This window comes from Meriones unguiculatus, chromosome 14, assembly GCF_030254825.1.
Source record: "Meriones unguiculatus strain TT.TT164.6M chromosome 14, Bangor_MerUng_6.1, whole genome shotgun sequence".
Lineage (NCBI taxonomy): Eukaryota > Metazoa > Chordata > Mammalia > Rodentia > Muridae > Meriones > Meriones unguiculatus.
Window position 1 is genome coordinate 88,308,526 of NC_083361.1, and position 26,587 is coordinate 88,335,112.

At 38.8% G+C, this 26,587-nt stretch overlaps 2 protein-coding genes across 2 annotated transcripts; one reads left to right on the forward strand and one right to left on the reverse strand.

Annotated features, from left to right (window-relative positions):
- Nucleotides 1-3,574: 3,574 nt before the first annotated feature.
- On the forward strand, nucleotides 3,575-4,525 carry LOC110544000 (olfactory receptor 52K1-like). Its single transcript, XM_021630158.2, has one exon. It carries the CDS (start codon nucleotides 3,575-3,577, stop codon nucleotides 4,523-4,525), a length of 951 nt encoding a protein of 316 aa, XP_021485833.1.
- Nucleotides 4,526-16,454: 11,929 nt separating this feature from the next.
- LOC110544773 (olfactory receptor 52Z1P-like) lies at nucleotides 16,455-23,942 on the reverse strand. The gene is given in 4 exon segments (XM_060366225.1): nucleotides 16,455-16,867; nucleotides 16,870-17,385; nucleotides 23,505-23,550; nucleotides 23,823-23,942. Coding segments are annotated over 4 exon segments (1,095 nt in total).
- Between the last annotated feature and the right edge of the window lie 2,645 nt (nucleotides 23,943-26,587).

Below are 26,587 nucleotides of genomic sequence, written 5' to 3' on the forward strand. Positions count from 1 at the left end.
GGTGAAAACAATGAAAACCCTCTCTTTCAAATATGTTGAAATATGTAATATACTGTTTTAACTTTATTCATCTTTACAATGGTACATGAAGGTATCTTCCTTCTACGTTAATAAGATACAACAGATGACAAACTTCTCTCTGTCACCTTTCTCCTTCAATTCTTCCTGTACTAGTAACAGTCTTCCACCCCCTCTCTTAGATCAGCTTTCCAAAGTAACAGATACGTGTGATCATGTAAGGTTTCATCCATGATGCCTGGCTAATTTCACATAGTCCCTTCCAAGGCTATCCATTTTTATTCTAATGATGAGATTTCATTGTTCAAGGTGATTGAAGAAAATTCACATATGTTAAAATAGAACAAAGTCTCAAAGGATCCTCAGACAAAGCATCTTGGAAGAAATGTCAATGAAGCTGAAATGTAGGCTAAAAGAAATATCTTACTCTAACTTACAAGATTTGTGTAATGTACAGGAGTAGTTAAAGTTGCCAAGCAGGAGACATTGTACTGTTCTGTGTTTCATGCTGTTGTAATAACTTTCCCAGTGATCCTGGCTATCCTAAGGGATATGTGTGCTGTGAATTGGAGGGGACTCCTGAGAATTGGACTAGAAGTTTAAAAAGGAACCATGGCTACTAACTTTATAGAGTGTAGGTTATATGATGCAAGAGGAAGAGGTATGTTAACATCATGCTCATTGCATCGTAAGACAGTATCTGAAACAGACAGGATAAAGACAAGTGAGAAATGAATACTGAAGACAAAGAAACGGCATTATATATTTGAATGATAACTAATAGGTATTTGAATAATTTTATTTTCTAGTGATGAAGTATTTGTTTCCAAATATCTTATTGTTCATGGTAGAATTATGTTATTTTCTGTGAAAGGGTGATTTCTAGTTTTGTTTTCTGTGATGCAAATTGGAAAGACCATTCCAAGAAAGCAGATGAAGAGAATGAAGTTTGGGCAATATGTGTGAATCAGTTGTCCATTGAAGAATGGCCAGAGTCTTCAGGTAAAAGTTTAAAAATGTGAAATGATTGGGAAAGTATACAACACACTAAGAGCTTCTGGTCTGCCCTAAGAATAATTGTCCATTTACTGATTTCTAAAAATACCTTTCTGTGTTAAAAATATGATGAGTGAGACTAACAAGTGGATGGAAAAGAAGAATTAACAGTACAAGAGTTAACAACTGATGATGAAAGTCGGAGTTAAATGAACAGAGATGACAAGATCATTTTAAGACATCTGAAGTTTAAGATTGGGCGGCTAGTGCTGACAACAAGTAGAATGTAATGAAATGATTGAGGATGTAAGACCTATTGAACACAGGAAAGTATTTATGTGTATTAACACACTAAGCACATTGGTAGCAGACAATAAAAAAGCAGTATAGATAATGCATAGTCTTCCATTTGAAACTTATGCTCTGGCATGGAGAGTTCCAGCAAAGGTGTTAACAATGACTCCAAAACTAAATCAAAACAAAATATCAAAATTTAAGAATTCAAAATGAATCCAGTATATTTGGTTAAAATTTTTTGTAGTGTAAAATTTGAATTATAATGTGGATCATCTGCTAGGGGAGCAAGGTGGTGGTGCAGATCAAACTGTCTGTGCAGTCGGCTAATACGTACGTCCACGGCCGAGGAAAAGGTGTCTTAGAGAAAATGGCTTTGCTTCTTTCCTATTGACACAGAATTTACAAATTGTCTTCAGAGGGAGAAACTTATAGGAAACAGAATGATAAGCTTGTAATTATGACACATATTTTAAAAGTCATATTATTTATGTCAGCAAGGTTTTTTGTTACATTTTATGAGAAAAATGAGGTGTGTTAATTTGCCTCTTACGGTTACAACTGTGCTTAAAATTATGTTCTATTATACCCAAATCAACAATTGCATGCTTGATTATCTTGCATCAGTTGTCATTTCTAAGAGGCTAATCTTGTTTAGTAAAAATTACAAAAAAAAAATCGTAATTTTAAAGGAGAATTTTCCAGGCCATATTAAAAATGAAGATTGAGCCATTGATAGGAAACTTTCCAGTCCCATATATGAAAGCTAAACCAATTGATAGCTTGCATTCCCAATAAGTGAGGTGGTAAAAATATTAACAAATTTCCCAAACAGGAGAGTTTTGATTGATGTGATGTGGACATGCGCTGAGTTTGACCTTACACACAGGAAAGGCAACCTGTGCTGGCCTGAAGGCGGCTAACCTTCAGGATTCCCGCAGACACTCTCCCTCTTTCTTCTTCCTAGGAAAGCAACTTCAACATGACCAACCTGCTTCTTTTTCTTTGTGTTTCTTTGCCTCTAAGTCACCCAATTCTACACATGGAACATTTTTTTCTAATTTACCAAAAGAATGGTCACCCATTGTTCAAATAGAAAATGAAGTTAAGGAGATTATAAAATTTATATATTTCCCCTTGAAAATATGAAATATGTATAAAATTGACTTTGATAAATTAGAGAACTTGTGTATAATTTGATGTTCTTGGTTCACGTTGTATCTTATTTGAATGAGCAACTATTTATGACAACAAAGAAAAACAGCCATATTTTAAAACAATGATGTAACAAAACATCTGCTAGTTGATGGGGTGTTTGCATATTTTATGTTTAAGTCTCCATACTTTATTTCAATTCCTTAAAAATAGTTGGATTAACCACAATATATTCTTATTTTATTATCTTAACTTTGTATAGAAAATGAAATTTTATGCCCTCCCCTTCTTCCAAAACATTTCCTGCACCCTGCACAAAGGTTGGCTGTGGGTCTCAGCATCTGCTTCTATCCCCTGTTGCATAGAGCCTTTCAGTGGACCCTCTGTAGGACGCTCCCATCCTGTTCTCTCTCTTCCGCCGCTTCTGGTGTCTGTCCTGTTTGCTATTCTGAATGAGAGTTAAGCGTCCTCCCTAGGGTCCTCCTTGTTGCGTAGCTTCTTGAGGTCTGCAGATTTTAGCTATTCTATTTCATATGGCTGATCCCCACTATAGACGAGTGCACACTGTGAGTGTCTGTGTGTTTCTGGGTTACTTCACCCAGGATGATTTTTTCTAGTTCCATTCATTTGGAGGCAAATTTATATAACTGTAAAAATTTTTTAAAAATTAAAAGTAAATAAATAAAAGTACTAAAACAGAAAATGAAAAATTTGCACGAAGACTTAATTAAATCTCTCATTCATCAAATCGCCAAAGAAAGCATGGTGTGGAGGGAGGGAATGAGGGATCGGGACATGGCTGGGATACAGAGTTAATAAAATGTAACTGATAAAAAAAATTTAAAAAAATTATTTAAAAAAAAAACAAGACTTAAAAAAAAAAAAAAGAAAGCATGGTGTAATGAATTTAATCTTTTCTTTTGCAGATAAAGTTGCTGATGCTCCATAGGATCAGATTGTTTACCTGAGCCTTGCTGTCCTTTTGGAAACCTAGGTTTCTGATTCTAGATTCCATACATAAGATCCTTGAAAGAAACACTTTGCAATCATCTCTATGCCCTTAGGGACTATCCTGGTTATACACTAAACTTGAAATGCCCTTAGGTTTGACATGGTAAACAATACGACCCATCACTACATTTCTTTTTTCTATTTGGTTGGTATTCCTGGCTTGGAAAAGTTTCACCGCTTGCTCAGCATCCCTGTGTGCTTCCTGTTTGTCCTGACCCTGCTGGGGAACAGCGTAATCATTGTCACTGTCAAGCTAGAAGCAAGTCTCCACCAGCCTATGTTTTTCTTCCTTTGCATGCTGGCAGTGAATGACATGTTTCTCACTTGCTCCACAGCCCTGAAAATGCTTGCTATTTTCTGGTTTGATGAGCACTGGATTGAGTTTGATGTCTGCCTAACACAAATGTACTTCATCCACACGCTTTGCATCATGGAGTCGGCCATCCTAGTGGCCATGGCTTTCGACAGCTTTGTGGCCATTTGCATCCCGCTACATTATCCAACCATCCTTACAACATCTATGGTTGCTAAACTGGGCTTAGTTGGCTTGAGCCGAGCTCTCTTCATGGTCTTACCATGTCCTCTTCTCATTAAGAAGCTGCCCTACTACACAGGCTATGTCATCCCTCATGCCTACTGTGAGCACATGGCTGTGGTGAAGTTGGCCAGCGCCAACACCCTCATTAACAGAGCGTATGGCATCTCAGTGGCCCTTTCAGTAACAATATTGGACATATGGCTCATAGCCACATCCTATGTGAAAATCCTCCAGGCAGTGTTCCGGCTTTCTTCCCAGAATGCCCGCTCTAAAGCCCTGGGCACCTGTGCTGCCCATGTCTGCACAATTCTTGCATTCTACACCCCGGCATTGTTTAGCTTCCTAACTCATCGAATTGGCAAAAACGTGTCTCCCAGTGTCCACATCATCTTGGCCAGCATGTACCTTCTAGTGCCTCCCACAGTCAATCCCTTGGTGTATGGTGTCAAGACAAAACAAATCCGGGATCGCGTCCTGCGTCTCTTCTCACACTCAAAAATAACTGAATATTAAATCATTTGGATAACATTTGTGATGGAAGAGTATGTCTCATGAAAAATGGGCTATTAAATAACCTTTTCTAAGATACTATTTTAACATGCTCGTTTTCTTTTATGTTCTTTTCATGGTGTGATGTAATATTTGGGTATTGATCTTCTGATTTCGTTTTATGTAAACAATGTCTAATTCTCATTTCATTCAGTATGTTCACATGATTCAGTTCCGGTTCAGGTTATACATGTTACCCTTCATTATGTATCTTCCTGTCAGTTTCTCTCCCTACACTGCTTATTTATCAACAGATTTCTGCATGAAATAATTATAATAATTTTTATTTTAGTTTCATCTATATAAGTTGGGATACTGTCACTGCAACTTTTACATCAGAATAATTCATAGCAGCTGTAGAAAACTATATGAGGCCAAGCCAGAGAATGAACATTATATATCCTTTACTGTGTTCAAAAATGATCTTCTTTTGCCTAATTTCATCTGAACTTTTTAAAGCATTTTATTTTTATTCATCTCTTTATGAAAAAAATCAAAGCTGTCCATGTTTTTTCTTTTCACCAGAGAAGTAAGGTTAGCGGGCAAAGTTGCTACCTCGATGTCTGCAGAGACAATAAATACGAGATTACAGAAACAGGAACATATGGAGCAAGTACATTGTGCCTTACTTGCATTTTAAACAAATTTCTCCCTAGATATCAAGTAAATGATTTTGAAGACTTGAGTCTGTGTAAAGAAAGAACATACAGAAAAGAATAAAGGTAAAGCATTCATTTTAAGTCTCAAATTATTTAATATATACCCCGTGTGTCAATGAAGTAGTCAGACTAAGATGAGAACATGTTAACATATGAATAAGAGAAATGCAAAGCAACAATATTGTAATTGATGTGGTAGAAATTGGGGAGAGCTTAATAAAAGATATGTATAATCCCTTGAAGAGACTATTGCTAGCTGAAAATGTGATAAGGTGTGTTGAGAACTTTCAAGCACCATTACAAAGAGACATAAGTGATATAATACTAAAATTCTGTATCATTTTCAATCAAACACAAAAGAAGACATAAAAAGGAAATAGTATTTATCCAAAGTTATTGCTTTGGTATACCGAAAAAATATAAGTATGGATAATAAATAAGAACAGATTATGTATTGTATTCCCTGAAAATTCTTTTTTAATTTAATTTTATTGAGAAATTTATTTATTACAATTTTTTCACTTTGTATCCCTGCTGCAGCCCCCCCCCCCCCCATTGTCTCTTCCCAGTCCCACCCTCCCTCGCTCCTCTCCCCCTATCCCCTTTCCCTAGTCTCCTGATAGGGGAGGACCTCCTCCCCTTCTAATGACCCTAGCTTATCAGGTCTCATCAAGGCTGGTTGCATCATCTTTCTCTGTGGCATGGAGGGCTGCACGCCCCAGGGGGAGGTGATCCAAGAGCTGGCCACTGAGTTCATGTCACAGATAACCCCTGTACTCCTTACTAGAGAACCCACTTGGAAAATGAGCAGCCAATGGGCTTCCTTTGAACAGGGGTCTAGGTCATCTCTGTGCATGGTCCCTAGCTGGAGTATTGGTCTCTGCAGGTTCCCCTGGGGCCAAGGTATTTTGTCTCTGTTGTTCTCCTTGTGGAGTTCCTGTCTCCTCCAGGTCTATCTTCCTCTTCTTCCATAAGGATTCTGGCACTCTGCCCAAAGTTGGCTATGAGTCTCAGTGTCACCTTCGAAACCCTGGTGCATAGAGTCTTTCAGAGGTCCTCTGTGGAAGTCTCCTGTCCTGTCCCTTGCAGGGAAATGGTGGGAATGAGGAAGGATTATCCTGAGTGAGGTAACCCAGAAGCAGAAAGACACACATTATATATATTCACTTGTAAGTGGATATTAGCCATATAATATAGGAAAAACAAACTAAAAATCTATATTTCTAAGGAAGCTAAACAACAAGGAGGATCCTAGGCAAGATGTTTAAGTCTCATTCAAAAGGGCAAACAGGATAGACATGGGAAGTTGGAGAAGACAATGAACAGGACAGGATGGGGCATGCAGCCTTCCACAGAGGACCTCTGAAAATTCTTGTATTGCTTTTCAAAGTGCAGTTTAGATTATACTCAAGAAAAAATGAACAAGAGTAGCATCTCACATAGAAAATTAGAGATTTTGTCAATTAATTAACTAAATATATTCCAAAAATATTAAGTTCAAATAGGAAAAGATTCACTTTTTAAATAATTACAATTTCCTGTAAAGATGCTATTTTGAGAAAATAGCATTACTTGTATGGAAGATTGAGTAAGCTGAATTTAGTCAAACAGCAAACCTCAGCCTTGCTAGGTCACAGAGGAGGACAATGCAACCAGTCCTAATAAAATCTGATAAGCTGTAGAGAATTGTTTTAGCAATTCTGGGTTTCTTGTTGTTCCATATGAAAGTGAGAATTTTGCTTTCAAGGTCTGTAAAGAATTGTGTTGGTAATTTGATGGGAATTGCATTGAATCTGTAGATTCCTTTTGCTAAGATGGCCATTTTTGCTATATTAATCCTGCCAAGCCATGAGCATGGGCGATCTTTCCATCTTCTGATATCCTCTGAAAAGCTCTGCCCTGCAAACTATCAATGTAGATGCTGAGACTTATGGGCAATCTTTGGGCAGAGTGCAGGGAATCTTAGGAAAGAAGTGGGAAATAGTAAGATCAGGAGAGGACAGGAACTCCACAAGGAGAGCTACAGAACCAAAAAATCTGTGCACAGGGGTCTTTCCTGAGACTGCTATTCCAACTAAGGACTATGCATGGAGATAACCTAAGACCCCTGCACAGATGTAGCCCATGGCAGTTCAGTATCCAAGTGGGTTCCATTGTAATAGGAACAGGGACTGTCTCTGACATGAACTGAGTGGCCTGCTCTTTAATTACCTCCCCCTGAGGGGGAAGCAGCATTACCAGGCCACAGAAGAAGACAATGCAGTCAGTCCTCATGAGACCTAATTGACTAGGATCAGAAGGAAGGAAAAGAAGTCCTCCCCTATCAGTGGACTTGGGGAGGGGCATGCATGCAGCGGGTGGAGGAAGGGAGGAATTGGGACAGGAGGAGGGAGAGAACCACAGGGGGGATACAAAGTGAATAAAGTGTAATTAATAAAGAAAAAATCTGATAAGCTAGAGTCAGATGGAAGGGGAGGAGGACCTCTCCTATCAGTAGATTTGAGGAGATTAGGAGGGGACAAGGAAAGTGGCTACAGTTGGGATGCAAAAAGAATAAACTGTAATTAATATATAAAAAATAAAATTTTAATTTAAAAAATACAAAAAAGAAAACCCTTGAACAGAGCAGTTTTATGGAAGAAGGGAGATGTAAAAGGACCAGGAAGGGACAGGAGCCACACAAGGAGACCAACAAAGAAAAAAACAAACTTTAAAAATCACACTTAAACACAAAGTGCATTTTACTTCCTTTAAAGCATCTTTTTTATTTTTGAAAATTTAATTAAAAAAAGTAGTAACTTCAGGCATTAGTTGCGAGGACTAAAATATCATTGCATCCTGATATGTACTTGACACTCAGTAAGCATCCATTACTACTTTTTATTGTAGCAGGTACTTGGTTTGTATATAGTAAGGAAATAAACACATATTATTGAATGCTAAAAGAAGATAATTTCATTCATGTACATGATAAAATATGATATCTACCAATTTCTCACTCTAAGTCCATGATTTCCCCAACATGTACCTCCAAATATTTATTTTATTTTTATAAATTACAGTTTATTCACTTTGTACCCCAGCTATAGCCCCCTCCCCCACTCCCTGCCAATTCCACCCTCCTTCCCTCTTTCTCTCCTATGCCCCTCCTCAAGTCCACTGATAGGGGAGGTCTTCCTTCACTGCCATCTGACTGTAGCCTATCAGGTCTCATCAGGAGTGACTGCTTTGTCTTCCTCTGTGGCCTGGTAAGGCTGCTCCCCACTCAGGGGGAGGTGATCAAAGAGCCAGCTCCTAGCATCTATCCACTGCAAATAACTTCTCACTAAGTGATGGGGCGTGCAGATCACCTACCCATTTATGCTGGAACTTCGACTGCCTTGAAGTTCAGGTCTAGCGCAGGTAGTCACAGTCTCTTAGCATTCATTAGTGTGTTAGTTATTATAAGCATGGAAATGTTGGACATCATAAAATCTCCTTTTGTAGATAGCTTCATTAATGGCAAAAATTCCCCAGCTCTCTCTACAGCCAATATGCAGAAGACTTGGTTGCAGGCTGAGATGCCTGCCATGTTCCGCCATGACAGTAAGCAGTCCTTCCTATTTCCTGCTTCACAATTATGTCTGCCAGATAGACCGGGCCAGAAGGCTAAAGATGATGCTGAAGTATTACAGAGAGAGAATCGGTGACTGACCAGGCAGTGAACTTTCCCTGTCATCTCTCCGTTTTGGAGGCCGCTTGCCTGCACTTCCTACTTAAGCATTAATTTTATTCCTTCTCAAGTCACTGATGGGGTTGAAGTCCAGATAGTTACTGTTTCACAGTTACGATTAAGTTGTTTATGATTTAGGAAGATGTTTTAAAGTCTAGAAATATGCTTTTAAGTTGATAAATATAAGTGATAATAGAAAATTATTTAGGTACACAATTTTAGAGAGGATAGATAGCCTTTTCTTCAAGGTTCCCAAATAAAAATGAGCTAAATATTTTGAATATAACTTTTACATAAGGCTTTCCTGATTATTTCATAGCTATTCTTACTGTATGTAATTTATTTTATATAAAGTTTATATTCATTTGGACAAAATGTCAAGAAGCAGATGCATGATACCATTAAATAGAATTCAATGATTTTATCTATAGATATCAGGGACTGAACATCTACTTTGTCTGATTTTCACTTGTATCTGTTACTTGGCATAATCTTATTAACAGATTATGCACATGCAAACACATAAATAATAATAGATTATACTGCTTTGGTTTGCATATTTGTAAGATGCTTATGTGATGTATCAAGTATATACAAAGGCTAAGAGAGGGTTCAGAACTTTATAAACCTTGTGTTATTTTTTTTAACAGTTTGGTAAGCACGATACTTCTATTTCAAAATAATGTTGAGTGATTTTTTTAAACAAACAAAATAGTTATTTTGTTGGTCTAGTTAAGACTCCAGACACTGTATTGCAAAGGTGTGGAGAGAGTGACCTTCCGTCTCTCGTTCCTCACTGAAGTGAACATGCTTTGAGTTTCTGTCCATTTTAGGATCGTGTTGGATATGGGTTGTTATAAGTCACCTTTACTATGTTGAAGTACGTCTCTCGAATCCTGGTCTCTCCATGCTTTTATCATTAATGGATGGTGGATTTCATTAAAAAGCCTTTCTGCACAAAGAAAAGGAAAAAACGCATGTGATAGAGAAGCTATGTTAATTACAGGTCATGCCAACATGCGCACACAGGAAATGAGAAAGACACAGAGAGAAATAGGTAAACATATATATATATATAGCAAATTTTAATCTACTATATTACCGCTTGTAAATCATTGTTAGATCAGCACTACCTTCGCAAGTCTCAAAAAGAACATTGATAAAACATATATTTTTAAAGTTAATGGAGCCATTCCTAGCAGCGTACATTTGGCCAGGATGGGTGATTGTGCACAAAGGGGGAACAAAGTTGTGCATAAAGAGGGGAATTTCCCTCTTAATGTGTGGATGCCATCTGGTGATGTCATTTTGCTGGTGTTCAAACAATCATATTGTTGAGAGCTCAAATGCAGGATTTCCCTGTCCTATTTGGGAGACACTAGCTAGAAGCAGTCATTTTGTCTTAGAGTTTTACAGTGTTCCCATCCTCTGGATCTCAGGCAAAGTGGTTGCATAGCAGATGTGACAACTTAGGGAGGGCACCTTTCTGAAACTGAGTCTCTCTATTTTTACCTGTTGTGGATCTTGGTATTAGTCTCTATTGAATAAAAGAAGCTACTTCTTTGATATATAGGGAAATTTCCAAATGTTCTACTCCTAGGTAGAGCTATAGGTATTCAATAGGTACTGAAAGTGGGAGACACCACTCCATTAAAGACAAGCTTCAACAAATGTTGTCCAATTCCAAATAGCCCCCACTGAAGAGATGTGATGCTGAATGTATCAGTGCATGTGTATGTGTGAGCGTGTGTGTACATATGAATAATTATTGAAGGATTTTTGAATTTGGGATTGAAGACAGGCAGAGTATGAGTGGGGGAGGAAAGAGCAAAAGTGATGGAGGCATAATATCCATTTAGATAGTTCTCAACTAAATAATATGACACATTTTATTTGTTTTATTGTTAAAATATTAATTCACATTTTATTTTAATTGTGGCAAATCACTGTTAATCCACTTTTCTTTCTTTTTTTTTATTTTTCAATGCAGTTTATTCAGGAACCTTGAATAATCATCTGACCCTGGGGAAAGCCAGCCCATAGCTTAAATAGCCTCTGGGTAGCCAACCCCAGCGTGCCACGTGGGCAATGCAGATAGGTCCACATACATAGAAGCAAGCCAGATCCTCAGCCTTAGCCAAATGTGAAATTGTTCGTGACAGAGAGCACTCACCATCGGGAAGGTGGAAGGCGGAAACCAGCTCCATCTTTAAGGCACAGCATTCCGCAGCTCTCTACAGTTCCCCCTTTTTGTTTTAGATGCATCAGGCAAGAGTAGAGGTCTGATCTCTGATATTAGAAATAAATTGGGACTTTGTACCGATGTTCATTTAGGTGTCATCCACCCAAAGAGCATCAGACCCGTCTGATACCTTTTTCTCAGAGGCGGGACCTGGGGTATGAACCCGCATGCAATCAGACATGCTCTTCTCTGGGTCCAAAGCGGCTGACCCTGAGTGCAGTGCTTAGCCTCGCATCCTGAGCGTAACATTTTAGCTTTTTATGGTATCCAACCATGCTTGGGGAGAATGTCCTGCTTTAATGGCTATAAAGGCCTGAATGATCATGGCTGCATCACACTGTTGTGAGACTCTAATCTTGCATATATACCACAGGCAAACCAAGGAGACCAATTTGTTTTATTGTTAAAATATTAATTTACATTTTATTTTAATTGTGGCAAATCACTGTTAATCCACTTTTCTATTCAGCCTTTTAATCTAATACCTTGGAGAATAAAACATTTAACAACAATGTGAAATAACTATTTCAATGTGAAATAAATATGCATGCAATATAAAGACTACTTTATAAACAAAAGATGCCCATTTATTGATTGTTGATCTTAGAGCTTGTGCGGTTGGTGTTCTGTTCAGGAAGTTGTTTCTTGTGCCAATGAATGCTAAGCATTTATCCAAAACATGCTTAGTACACAACAAGGACATTCACCCAACCATGTTCATAGCAGCTTTATTAGTAATAGCCAGAATCAAGAAACAACCCAGATGTCCCTCAATGGAGGAATGGATACAGAAATTGTGGTACATTTACACAATGGAATACTACTCAGCAATTAAAAATAATGAAATCTTATCCAGGGTCCTCCTTCTTGCTTAGTTTTTTAGATGCACAGATTTTAGTATGTTTATTCTATGTTATATATCTAACATCCACTTATAAGTGAGTATATACCATGTGTGTCTTTCTGCTTCTGGGATACCTCACTCAGGATGATCTTTTCTAGATCTCACTATTTGCCTGCAAATTTCATGATTTTCTTATGTTTAATTACTGAGTAGTATTCCACTGTGTAAATGTACCACAATTTCTGTATCCATTCATGGAGATAACCTAGAACCCCTGCACAGATGTAGCCCATGTCAACTCAGTGTCCAAGAGGGTTCCCCAGTAATAGGAACAGGGACTGTCTCTGACATGAACTCAGTGGCTGGCTCTTTGATCACCTCCATCTGAGAGGGGAGCAGCCTTACCAAGCTGCAGAGGAAGTCAATGCTGCCAGTCCTGATGCAACTTGGTAGACCAGAGTCAGATGGAAGGGGAAGAGGACCTCACCTATCATCAGACTGGGAGAAGGGCATAGGAGAAGAAGAGGGTGGGAGGGTGGGATTGAGATGGGAAGGGGAAGAAGCTACAGCTGGGATACTAGAGATTAAGTGAATAAACTGTGATTAATAATAATAAAATAAAATTATAAATAAATACAAGAAAATCATGAAATTTGCAGGAAAATGTGGAAACTAGAAAAGATCATCCTGAGTGAGGTATCCCAGAAGCAGAAAGATATACATGGTATATATGCACTTATAAGTAAATTTAGACATATAATATAGAATAAACATAATAAAATCTGTACTCCTAAGGAAGCTAATCAAGAAGGAGGACCCTGGGTGAGATGATCAATCCTCACTCAGACAGGCAAAAGGGATGGACATCAGAAGTGAGAGAAAACAGGGAACAGGACAGAAGCCTTCCACAGAGGGACTCTGAAGGGCTCTATCCAGAAGTTTATCAAAACAGATGCTGAAACTCATACCCAAACTTTGGGCAGAGTGCAGGGAATCTTATGAGAGAAGGGGGAGATAGAAAGACCTGGAGGGAATAGGAACTCTTCAACGAGAGCAACAGAACCAAGAAATCTGGGCACAGGGGGCTTTTCTGAGACTGATACTCTAACCAAGGACCATGCATGGAGATAACCTAGAACCCCTGCTCAGAGGTAACCCATGGAAGCCCAGTGTCCAAGTGAGTTCCCTAATAAATGGGAACAGGGACTGTCTTTGACATGAACTCAGTGGCTGACTCTTAGATCACCTCCTACTGAGGGGTGTGCAGCCTTACCAGACCACAGAGGAAGACAGTGCAGCCACTCCTGATAAGACCTGATGGACTAGGATCAGAAGGAAGGAGAGGAAGTCTTCCCCTATCAGTGGACTTGGGGAGGGGCATGTGTGGAGAAGGAAGAGGGAGGGTGGGACTGGGAGGGGAGGAGGGAGGAGCTTATGGGGGGATACAAAGTGAATAAAGTGTAATTAATAAAAATTAAAATTAAAAAATTAAAAATTAAAAATAAACAAAAGATGCCTTGAAAAACGTTTTAATACAATAAACAAATAAAACTAATAGGCTGTATTACTGTGTTATAATCACAACATAATTTTTGCCTATACAGCAGAGAAATATTTTATTTTTTTCTCATTCAAAATAAATATTTTGCAGTAAAGAAATGGTTTACATTTCATGCTTATCCCAGATAATTTATAGATGAAAATGTATATACTACATTCTATAGGATGCAAATATCATGTCAGTTGGTTGCTGGGAACTTAACCAGGGAAATTACATATGTTTACATATGTAAGAATCTTACATATGTAAGAATTCTTGCATACATAAGAATTACATAGGGAAGAACCAAGAGAAAATCGCCCAAGATGGTATATTCATGGGTCCTTGTACTCAGGAGGCTAAAGAAGAGGGTTATGAATGTGAGGCTAACCTGGGCCTCAGTAGAAAACAGTTCAAAAATCACACACACAAAACATAAAAAATTTAAAAATACAAAGGGAAAACTAGGTGCCAAATCTGCCCACTGAATGTTCTGTCAGGTCTCCAGGATCATCTTATTACGAAAAGCCCTGACAGGCTTTCATCATGCTCAAATCAGAACACTGCACTCGGTGATGGGTATGAATTGACCTAGAATGTCAATCTCACCAAATGCAGGGCAATTATTTTTATTGTCTGAGTCACTATCCCTTAGACTGATGTCTACACCAGCAATCCTCTTCTGCAGGTGTGGTCTTTAGTAGCCTAGTGTCTGACCTTCTTCAGTCACACACACATGCATATATACATACATGGGTGTGTGTGTGTGTGTGTGTGTGTGTGTGTGTGTGTGTGTGCGCACTCATCTAATCGTTGGGCACCATTGCATACTGCAGCTGTTTCATAAAACAGCATGCTTGTGATATACTTAATCCAAGCAAAGTAAAATTCTAGACTGTAAAACCAAAGCAACTTTAGTAAACACGTCGTAAGGACTATAAGAAGGAGATATTGTCTGGAAATTTAAGGGCAAAGCACTTGAATGATGGGCAAGTTTACTATTGACTTCTGGGAGGAATTTTAGTCTCCCAAGGATGAGCTTCCTTATAAACTGTTCAGTGCAGACTGCTCAGCCTTGAAAGCATATACACATAAATAAATAACAAAAGCAAGGTTAGCAGACTTTATATACATATATATACACATATGTGTATGCATGTATGTATGTTTATGTTTGTGCATATGCAAACATATCTAATCAAAGGTCAAAGAAGCTATAAAATTAAGACTGTTGGGAGATGGGAAGCTTTGGAGGAAGGGTAATTTTGGGAGTGGGGAGAAATAAAATGGTGGTGGAATGATTTAATTTTATTTCAGTTAAAAACATTAAAAGTTAAATAAACGAAATAATGCATTTTATGTACAGGCTCTATAGATAAGACGTATATCAGGGAGCTTGTTATGTATGATCCTTGACATTTATTATTTGGTTAATTATTTTGTTTATCTGATAAGCACAGATGAATTCATACATTTTGTTCTTCATGAAACTAGAGTAATTAGTAATTCCAGACCTGACAAAGCTATTATTTTATTCTCTCAATGGACTTCTGACAGAGGAGTGGTACATATAACATGGAAATATGATACTCTAGGGCATTGATTTCCCATTGATGAGTGAACTGTGTCAGCATGTTCCACAAAGGTATTTGTATTTCCTATTTATGTCACAACAATAACCTTTGGAAATGATATACTCCGCCTTTTCATTTGTTTAAAGCTTAGGTATATTCATTTTAAAAATTATTATTATTATTAATTACAATTTATTCACTTTGTAAGACCTGGAGAGGACAGGAACTTTCCAAGGAGAGCTACAGAACCAAGAAATCTGAGCACAGGGGTCTTTTCTGAGACTGATTTTCCAACCAAGGACCATGCACGGAGATAACCTAGAACCACTGCACAGATGTAGCCCATAGCAGCTCAGTGACCAAGTGGGTTCCTTAGTAAGGGACTGTCTCTGACATGAACTGATTGGCTGGTTCTTTGATCACCTCCTCCTGAGGGGGCAGCAGCCTTACCAGGCCACAGAGGAAGACAATGCAGCCAGTCCTGATGAGACCTGATAAGCTAGGATCAGATGGAAAGTGATAAGGACCTCCATTCTCAGTGGACTGGGGGAGAGCCATGGGAGGAGAACACAGGAAGGTGAAATTGGGAGGGGACAAAGGAGAGGGCTACAGCTGAGATAAAAAGTGAATAAATTATAATTGATAAAATTATTAAATGAACTTATTAAGGATCCAGCTATATCACTCCTGGGCATATATCTGAAAGTTGCTCAACCAAACAACCAGGACATTTGCTAATCTATGTTCATAGCAGCTTTATTTGCAATAGCTGGAATCTGGAAAAAAAAATAGCTGTCCCTCAACAAAGTAATGGATACAGAAATTGTGGTACATTTACACAATGGAATATTACTCAGCAATTAAAAACAAGGAAATCATGCAATTTTCAGGTAAATGGATGGACCTAGAAAATATCCCGAGTGAGGTAATGCAGAAGCAGAAAATCACATATGGCATATACTCACTCATAAGGGGATATTACCCGTATAATGCAGGACAAGCATACTACAATCTTAAAGAAACTAAACAACAAGGAGGAGCTGAGGCGTATTCCTTTTTATTTATTTATTTTTCATGTCATACATTTTGACCATGTTTTCCCTTTCTCCCAACTCCCCTAAAATGCCCTCCAACTCTCCACAGACCCAAATTTATGTTCTTCCTATCTTGAATTCTGTTTAATGGTTTTATTAAACCATTTGTTAACCATTGTTAGATGCTCCAGGGATAGATAAGACACTGTTTTGAATTTTCATTTATGTCTTCTTGTTTATGTTGGATTTCCTTCTCTTTTTTTTTTTGTTTGTTTCAGTAGACATGAATCATTTTGGGCGGGAGCAGGGCCCTACTACTCGCATCCTTATCTCTTTGGTTTTTATTCCGTAAACTATGGGGTTCATGGTTGGGGACACCAATAGATAGAGATTAGCCAGGAGAATGAGGTGCCTGGAGACGTGGCGCCCACAGCGATGGGTAAAGAAGGAAAAAAAGGCCAGTGTGTAGAATATTAAGATGACGCAAATGTGTGCTCCGCAGGTGCCGAAAGCTTTTTTCCGGGCTTCCCTTGATGGCAGTTGTAGGACTGTTTTCAGGATTAGCCAGTAAGACAAGGAGATGAAGACGAAGTCCATCCCTGTGGTAAGGAGCGCAGCTGAGAGTCCATAAATACTGTTTAGGGTAATGCTGTTGCAAGCCAACTTGGCGATGCCCATATTCTCACAGTATGTGTGGCGGAAATGTTGCTCCAGCAGAAGTCCAAGCGGAGAATAAGGAGCACCCCGGGAGTGATGACAGCCACACTCCGAGCTACCAGCGCCAGCCCAACCTTGCCAATGAGAGAGCCTGTAAGCAGGGTTGTGTAATGCAGCGGTGTGCAGATAGCCACATAGCGATCAAAAGCCATGGCCAGTAAGACAGCAGATTCAGAGAGGAAAAGAGCGTGGACGAAAAACATCTGTGTGAGGCAAGCAGGAAAGGGGGTTGCCAAGGGGCCCTGCCAGAAAATGAGCAGCATCTGGGGTACAGTGACAGTACAGAGGAGGACATCGTTGAACGCCAACATGGCCAGGAAGAGATACATGGGTTCATGGAGGCTCCGGTCATAGACCACCACTGCCACGGCCAGCACGTTGCCTAACACAGCCAAGAGGTACATGAAGCTGAAAGGGATGGAGATCCAAATTTGGATATCTTCTAATCCTGGCACGCCAGTGAGCAGAAAGAAAGTGAGCTGAGCAGGGGTAGCGTTGAGTTCTGAAACAGAGGTGCAGAAGACGTTCTTACACAAGAAGCGAAAGGTCTGGACTAAAGATACATGAAACGCCTTAAGGCTGGTGAAGTCCTAATCAGTTCTGGTGCGATGAAGAGAAAGGACTGAAGACCATAAGATCATCTTAATGAGTACACACACACACACACACACACACACATATATAGAAGAGAGAGAGAGAGAGAGAGAGAGAGAGAGAGAGAGAGAGAGAGAGAGAGGTGGGATACAAAGTAAATAAAGTGTAATTAAAAATAAAATTAAATTAAAAAAGAAATATGTAACAAAGTATAAGTTAAAGCTATATATTTTGAATGCTACAGGAGAGTCTTATAAAAATATGAAAAGAAAATATAAGCACTACTCATAAAAAAGAAAATTAATTCGCTGGATACACAGAAATATGGTTATGTGCTACAAATTTGAATACATTATCTATTTAACAGAAACATATTGATATCCAAAATACATGGAAGGTAGGTGAACAAGGAGGAGATAGAGAATTCAAAAGAAAATCAGATGAAAAGAATTTAAGAGGCACCTTAAAAGGCATACAAAATCAGCAAAATAAGTCAGATTGAATCCACAATAATATACTATTTAAGATACTCAGAAAAGATAGATAAAATTAAGAGAAAAAAATATATGGAATGAGTTTCTGACAGTCTTCTTTTGCAGAATGATTTTCTTTGAAAATATGAGAAATCAGAAAGAACAAAGCTACTGATTTTCTGTAAGTGATGCCTTTTGTTACAACGAAAAATTTTATATGGTTTTTAAATTTCATTCTAATAGATATGCTAAATAATGAGTACAAAAGGCATGGTTTCCTTCCTTCCTCCACATAAGTAAAGGTTGGGGAGAACACGCCTGGTGTACAACTGGCAGCAATCGCTTGCAAATAGTTTTAAGACTCTAATTCCTTTTTAAGAAATTCATTATATTCTCTATTTTTTCCTCCTTTTCTTCCCTCCCTCCTTCCTTTCTTTTTTATGTGTGTGTGTGTGTGTGCTTGTGTGAGTATGTGTGTGTGTGTGTGTGTGCTTGTGTGAGTATGTGTTTATGTGTGTGTGTGTGTGTGTGCTTGTGTGAGTATGTGTATGTGTGTGTGTGTGCGTGCTTGTGTGAGTATGTATGTGTGTGTGTGTGTGTGTGTGTGTGTGTGGGAGGGCATGCATGGTTTACAGTCCATGAAAAGTTCAGAATAACTTGAAGATAACTTGAAGGACCCCAGGTAGGTCCTGGGCCTTGAACTCACATTCTCATTCTTAGTTTAAACAATTTTCTTGTGGAGCCATCTCATGGGCTCCAAGGGGGAAATTCTTATTTTGTATTTGAATGTTGTGAAATTTTCACTGTTGCCCTAGTTTTTCTACTAACAAAGCAATAATTTGATTCACTTGTCTCTCATTCAAATTCTTGAAGACAAAGATTGAACCAACATGAAATTTAGAATGCAGTGCAAAAGTTAAATTTTTCATACTCAAATTAACACTGCTTCTCAAGATTCAAGACATTAAATAAGATACAATCCACACAGGCAGTGTTGATTTTCATTCAGAGCAAAAAAGCCACAGCAAAGAGTCAAGGCTCATCCAACACTGGTGCGGCTTTGCATAGAGCAGAGAAATGTCTATTTTCATTCAGCTCTATCAAGAGAACAAGATAAAAATTTCCCATTATTTGTATAGCCATGGTCTTGTTTTTATTTTGTGTTTTGTTTTGTTCTTTGTTTTATACTGAAAACTCTTCCCATACAATGACATTCTGAACACAGTTCCCCCCCACCCCCAGCTCCCCCAGATTCTTCTTGCATCCCTAATGTGATTGCATGTCTTTCCTGGGAATTGTTTTTAAATTTTTAATATTATTATTGTTATTTATTTATTTATTTATTGTTATTTAGAATTTATTCGCTTTGTAGTCCAGTTACAGCCCGCTCCCTCATCTCCTCCCGGACTCCCATTCCCTCCTTCTTTCTCTCCTACACCTCTTTCGTAGTCCACTGATAGAGAAATTATCCTGGCTCTTGTTTTAAATAATATTATTGAAAATTCTGTCTTTGCCCACCTTTCCTTCCTTCCCTCCATACCTCCCATTTATTCTCTTTGAAACGGGGCCCTGTTGATTAATTATTTAGAGCACTAATCAATATTTGGCATAAAGATGGGGTTTATATAAAAATGACTCAGATCCAAAAATATGCATTTTCATGTCCTATAAAACATTTATTTAAATAGTCAATTGGTAATACAAATAATTGATCTGAGCAAGGTCAAAGAGTATATTTGTCAACATGTTTTGATTTCAACTTCTAGGAAACCTCAGTTGTGGATAATAAATAGTTTTCTATCTGAAAAGAAATTTACCAAAATTTTCAAAATGTACAGGTTCTATTTTCCATGCTGGAAGCTCAGAGTTACTAGGAAATCACTCTGCACTGAGAATAGCAGCTCCACTCCACATTACCCGAAGTCTTCCTTTCCAGATAATTCCAGTGTTAGCAAGGAAGTATGGCATCCCATCCCATCAGCACCCTGCCTTTCTCCAGTTTTCTTCCACATGCCCCTTTCTCTTTCTCACTCTCTTGTTCCATTTCACTTCCCCCTTTATACTCCCACTTAGTTTTCTCTCTGTCTTAGTGGTAATAAAGATGAAGATACTGTTCTTTTTTTCAATTTTAGGACACATGCATGGAATAGGTAAATGTCTTTAGATAAGATTAGGATAGCTATTGCTTAAAATTCAGAGTTAGGTCCACAGTTTCATCAAACACTCATTCTAGGAAATCTGTACTTTCTTGCTCTGTTTTATAACGACCACACAGAAATATCAGCTATTTAAATAGAAGACAGATCACATATTAGTCTGTGAATTGGCAATATAGCAAATTAAATGACAATGATGGGAAAATGTGTGCATACTTACTAATAATCCTTTTCCTAAAACTAAAAAGAAAAAAAAATTCAAGCAATGAAATATAACTATACCAACTACCCTACTGTAGTTTATTATGCCAGTTTTAAATAGGCAGAAACCTGGACATCTACTAATATCTGGACATCTATTAACATACAAATTTTGTTTCCAAATCCAGAGACACTAGTTTCAGAATGTATAACTTTAACCAATGAAGGGTTCTCACTCACCTTGTGCATCCACAGCTTTTCTCAGTCAATAAAAACAGTACAGGGAGGTTTGAAAGTTTCTAATACCTTTGGTTGCGATATCCATAAAGCCTGCGTGAGGTGGCCATGCCCTCCTGCTGCGAGCACAGACTTGTACATATACACACGTCTCTACTTCACGCTCATATTTCTAGCATCAACCAAGGGAATAGTCTCTACCTGGGCTGAGAGGTCTTTTGAGAATTATTTTCATCGAGTAACTATTTCCACAGCTGAGTCCACAGTTAGAATTTGATCATCTTACTTGATCATGGCCTTTCACACCTCAGAAATGGTATTTTCATATCTTGAATTGTGTCTGATTTTTTTCTTCTTTATTATTATTTTGGTTTTCACTGTTTGATCATTTTATACCCCCAACTGCAGCCCCCTGCCTCAACTTCTCCTGGCCCCACCTTGCCACCTCTTCACCCTATCCCCTCCCCTAGTTTACTGAAAGGGGGAGCTCTCCTCCCCTTGCCATCTGCCCCCAGCTTTTCAAGTCTCTTCAAGACTGATCACCTCTGTCCAGGTGATTCAACCTTGCCAGGCCACAGAGGAAGTGGATCCAGGCAGTATCTGATGATTTTTAATCCGTAATATACCTATTTACAATGTATGTAAATAGATTTATCCTCATGTAATTCTAAAATTATACAAAAGTGTCCTATTCCATGTCTCTTATGAAACAAGAACGCCTTTTGAAACAAAGTTAAACTCCTGAGGGTACTTTTATCTATTTCAATAAAACACCAGATGCCTCTTCTGTGTTGTTCTGTATGGTGCTGAGGAAGGTGAACACTGTGGTAGGTGAGGAAACCCCCTTCCGTGCAGTGTGAAAATCAATAGAAGGCTAGCTATGGCGTCGCATGGCTGAACCCAGCACTTGAAGGTGAGGCAGGTGGATCTCTATGGGCTTGAGGCTATGATGTTTTATATAGTGAGTTTCAGGCCATCCAGGGCTACAAGGAGAGATTGTGTCCCAGAAAACCGACGAGTAAACAAACAGCAATAGACTCTACTCTACTTGACAGTTGTGTGTTTGCGTAAAAGGTAAGAAAAGTTATATAACGAGAACTTTCTTATGGGAATGGGCAGTGAAGCCGGGAAGCTAGAGACCATCTGTCAGATGACAAGTCTGTCGACCGTTGGACTGTGGTTCTGTTCTTTTAACAACATGAGCTGACTGTGTGTCCTGAACCGTGTTTATACTTAAATACTTTAATCTTTTGCTCATATGGGCATACCTACACTTATTAAACAGTCTTGTACCTATGGATATACATATATACATTACTAAAGATGAAAATAATGAGAATGACTGAGCTCATTGAGAACAAAATTTCCTGACTTCTGTAAGTTTAAGTTCATTAACAAAATTAATCTTGGCACATAAAGCCAGCTATCATAACGAAATTATTTCTGTTCATTTTATTTGGTTTTCATTTTGCTCTTATGTTTATTTTGGCACACGCTGCCTTCTATAAGTTACACAGCTTACAATGTTCATTTTAAGTGAAATTCTTTCATTTGCAGAAGGTAATGATTATGAAGAAATTCATAACTCATCAGAGTTCTAAGTGTGAGTGGGTGCTATGGACTTATCTCTAGGTTGGACATCAATAGTATCTTCTCCAGGGCCCATGAAAACGGGTCAAAAAGATTTCAGGACCCTGAAGGTGGTGGAGAAAACTTTGCAAACCTTTGAATATTCTGAATATGACATGTCCTTTAAAATCACGGACACACTGCAGTTGTGGTTACCTATATAGGCTCTCAGACACACACACACACACACACACACACACACACACACACACACACACACGTGCCCACAACACAAATGAAGAAAAGATTTGGTTAGGATGAAGAAAGGGAGGTACTGGAGTGGGAAAGAGAGACCATTAGGGGAGATGGGTATGAACAGAAAGAACAAATTGTATAGATGTAAAGCTGATAAAAATAAACAAAACATTAGGAAAGAATGAAAGAAAGAAAGAAAGAAAGAAAGAAAGAAAGAAAGAAAGAAAGAAAAGAAAAAAGAAAAGAAAGAAGAAAGAAAGGAAGGAAGGAAGGAAGGAAGAAAGAAAAAAAAGGGAAATTCGGGCACAACTTCTACTTTGAATCCAAATCAGCAGCTGTTCCAGGCTTTTCTGGACTCTTGCATACTGTGGTTAAGGAATCCTGCATAAGGAAACCTTGCAGCATAAAGACCTGCATGTATAAGACATCACGTATAAGTGGATATTAGCCGTCTACTATAGACTAACCATACTAAAATCTACAGACCTAAAGAAGCTAAACAACAAGGAGAACACTAGGGAGGATGCTTAATTCTCATTCAGAATAGCAAACAGATAGAGACCAGAAGCAGTGGAAGAGAGGGAATAGGATGGGAGCATCCTATAGAGGGTCCTCTGAAAGGCTGTATACAACAGGGGATAGAAGCAGATGCTGAGACCCACAGCCAACCTTTGAGCAGAGTGCAGGGAGTCTCACAGAAGGAGGGTGAGAGAAGGACACAGAGGGGACAGGAGCTCTACAAGGAGACCAAGAAAGCTAAAAATTTCTGAGCCCAGGGAGTCCTGCAGAGACTGATGCACCAACCAAGGACCATGCATGGAGAAGATCTAAATCCCCGGTTCAGATGTAGCCAATAGGAAGCTCAGTCTCTATATGAGTTCCTGAGTAAAGGGACCAGGGGCAGCCTCTGGTTTTTGATAACTTCCCCCTGGCGACTAGGCCTTGCCAGGCCACAAAGGAAGGGGAGTCAGGAAGTCCTGATGAAACTTGATAAGCTAGGGGAAGATGGAGGGGGACTAGAAGAAGGTGATGGGAGGAGAGGGAAGGAGGGTGAGACTTGATACAAAATATACAAATTGTCTTCATAGAGAGAAACTTATAGAAAACAGAATGATAAGCTTGTAATCATGACACACCTTTGCCAAGAACAACTGTATTCTCTTCATTAGTTTCTTTGCTAAACTTAAAGAGAAAAAGAATGAGGTTTGCTAATTTGCCTCTTATGGTTGCATCTGTGCTTAAAACTATGTCCTGTTATATCCAAATCATCAACTGTATGTTTGATTATCTAACACCAGATGTCAGTTTTAAGAGACTAATAATGTTTAGTAAAAGTTGTAAAGAGCATAATTTTAGCGTGACCTGTTCCATGGCCATGTTAAAAATTAAAATTGAGTCATCCACATGAAACTTTTAGGTCCTCCAAATAAAACTGAAACCTGTTGGTAGCTTACTTTCCCAATAAGTGAGGTGGTAGAAATATTAACAAATTTCTCAAACAGGAGAGTTTTAATTGTTGTGATGTAGACATGACCAACCTGCTTCTTTTTCTTTGTGTTTCTTAATGATTTCATTGTCTTAAAATCACCCAGTTCTTGTCTTTATGGTTGTGAGCCAAGCCTTTAGTGGCTGAGCCGTTTCTCCAGGCTATCCAATCCTCAGAGCTGGATGTTAGATGCCAAAGCGGGTGGTTGCTAGGAAGCAAACGTGGTTGAGTGGGCGCTGTCATTGGGAAGACAGCAGTGCTTTCTTCTGACCTGGCAAGAGCCACGCCTAGAGTATCTGCCTATCTAAAACTATTGACTAAACGCCACCCATATATCAGAGTGTCTGCTAGGCTGACTGACACTCCAAGACTGTATAAGATGGGTGAGAATAGAGATTCTGCAGGGTTGTCATGCTCCCTTCTCCGGTTTGTTACCTCTTCCCAATGGTGAATATCAAGGTGAATAAATGATCATGACCAGACCGCAGTCAACTTCAGAACGAGCCAGGAACCAGGCTCTCTAGCTTGACTTCAGACCTGAGTACAAGGAGAGGGAGTAGTACTTAAAAGCAAAGACTGAGGGGTCAGAATAATAGCCACAATCCCCTGCTAAGCCTGTCCATTCCGTTTTGTGAGGAAAAGGCAGATTTTGGCACAATCAACCTAGAACTGAATTTCCAAATGATAGTATTTAAAGCAAACAGTTCTCCCCAAACAGGAACTATGTGAATTGAATGGAATTTTTCTATGGGAAAGACTAAACCATTTATATTTGCATTAAAATTGTTTCCATTTTCAAAATAATATTCTCTTCCCAAGTGTTGGCTATGACATGTTATCACCTTGATGTACAATATTATAGACATTATTTTTCATATTACAGTTTATTCATTTTTTATCCCAGAGGTGGCCCCTTCCTCATTCCCTGCCAATCCCACCCACCCTTCATCATCTCCTCCCATGGCCCTCTCCAAGTCCACTGACAGGGGAAGTCCTCCACCCTTTCCATCTGACCCTTGCTTAGCAGGTCTCATCAGGACTGGCTGTATTGTCCTCCTCTGTGGCCTGGCAAGACTGTTCCATCCTCAGGGGGAGGTGATCAAAGCCACTGAGTTCATGGCAGAGACAGACCCTGTTCCCCTTACTAGGGAACCTTCTAGATATTCAGCTGCCATGGGCTGTATCTGAGCATGGGCCCTAGGATATTTCCATATATCATCCTTGATAGGAGTATCAGTCTCAGAAAAGACCCTTGTGTAAAAATTGTTTGGTTTTATTTCTTTCCTTGTGGAGCTCCTGTTCCCACTTCTTTCATATGGTTCCCAGCACTCTGCCCTAAGTTTGGTTATGAGTCTCAGCATCTGATTTCATACACTGCTAGGTAGACTCTTTCAGAGGCCCTCTATAGTAGGATCTTGTCCTGTTTCTTGTTTTCTCCTTCTTCCATTTTCCATCCCATTTGTCTTTCTGAGTGAGGATTGATCATCTTACCCAGGGTCCTCCTTCTTGTTTAGCTTCTTTAGGTGTACAGATTTTAGTATGTTTATCCTATATTATATGTCTAATATCCACTTATAAGGGAGTATATACTGTGTGTGTCCTTCTGCTTCTGGAATACCTCAATCAGGATGATCTTTTCTGGATCCCACCATTTGCCTGCAAATTTCATGATTTCCTTGTTTTTAATTGCTGAGTAATATTCCATTGTGTAAATGTACCACAATTTCTGTATCCATTCCTCTGTTGAGGGACATCTGGGTTGTTTCCAGGTTCTGGGTAATACGAATAAAGCTGCTATGAACATGGTTGAACAAATGTCCTTGTTGTGTACTTGCTTGTATTTTGGATATCTGCCTAGGAGTGGTATAGGTGGATCTTGAGGAATCACTATTCTTAATTGTCTGAGAAAGTTCCAGATTGATTTCCAAAGTGGTTGTACAAGTTTACATCCCCACCAGCAATGGAGGAGGATTCCCCTTTCTCCACAACCTCTCCAGCATGTGTTGTCACTTGAGTTTTTGATCTTAGCCATTATGATGAGTGTAAGGTGAAATCTCAGAGTTGTTTTGATTTGCATCTCCTGATGGCTAAGGATGTTGAGCATCTCTTTAAGTGTTCCTCTGCCATTCTATAATTCTCTACAGAGAAATTTGCATTTAGCTCTGTACCCCATTTTTTAAATTGGATTACTTGATTTCTTGTTTTTTAACTTCTTGAGTTCTTTATATATTCTGGATATTAGTCCTCTGTCAGATATAGGGTTGGTGAAGATCCTTTCTCAGTCTCTAGGCTGTCATTTTGTTCTGACAACAATGTCCTTAGCTTTACAGAAGCTTTTCAGTTTCATGAGGTTCCACTTATTGATTGTTGATATTAGAGCCTGTGCTGTTGATGCTCTGTTCAGGAAGTTTTCTCCTGTGCCAATGAGTTCTAGGCTCTTCCCCACTTTTTCTTCCAACAGGTTTAGTGTGTCTGGTGTTATGTTGAGGTCTTTGATCCACTTGGACTTTAATTTTGTGTAGGGTGGTAAATATGGATCTATTTTCATTTTTCTGCATGTAGATATCCAGTTGGATCAGCAACATTTGTTGAAGATGCTGCCTTTTTTCCATTGTATGGTTTTGGCTTCTTTGTTGAAAATCAAGTATCTATAGGTGTGTGAGTTTATTTCAGGATCTTCTATTTGGTTCCATTGATCCACTATTCTGTTCCTATGCTAGTACCATGCATTTT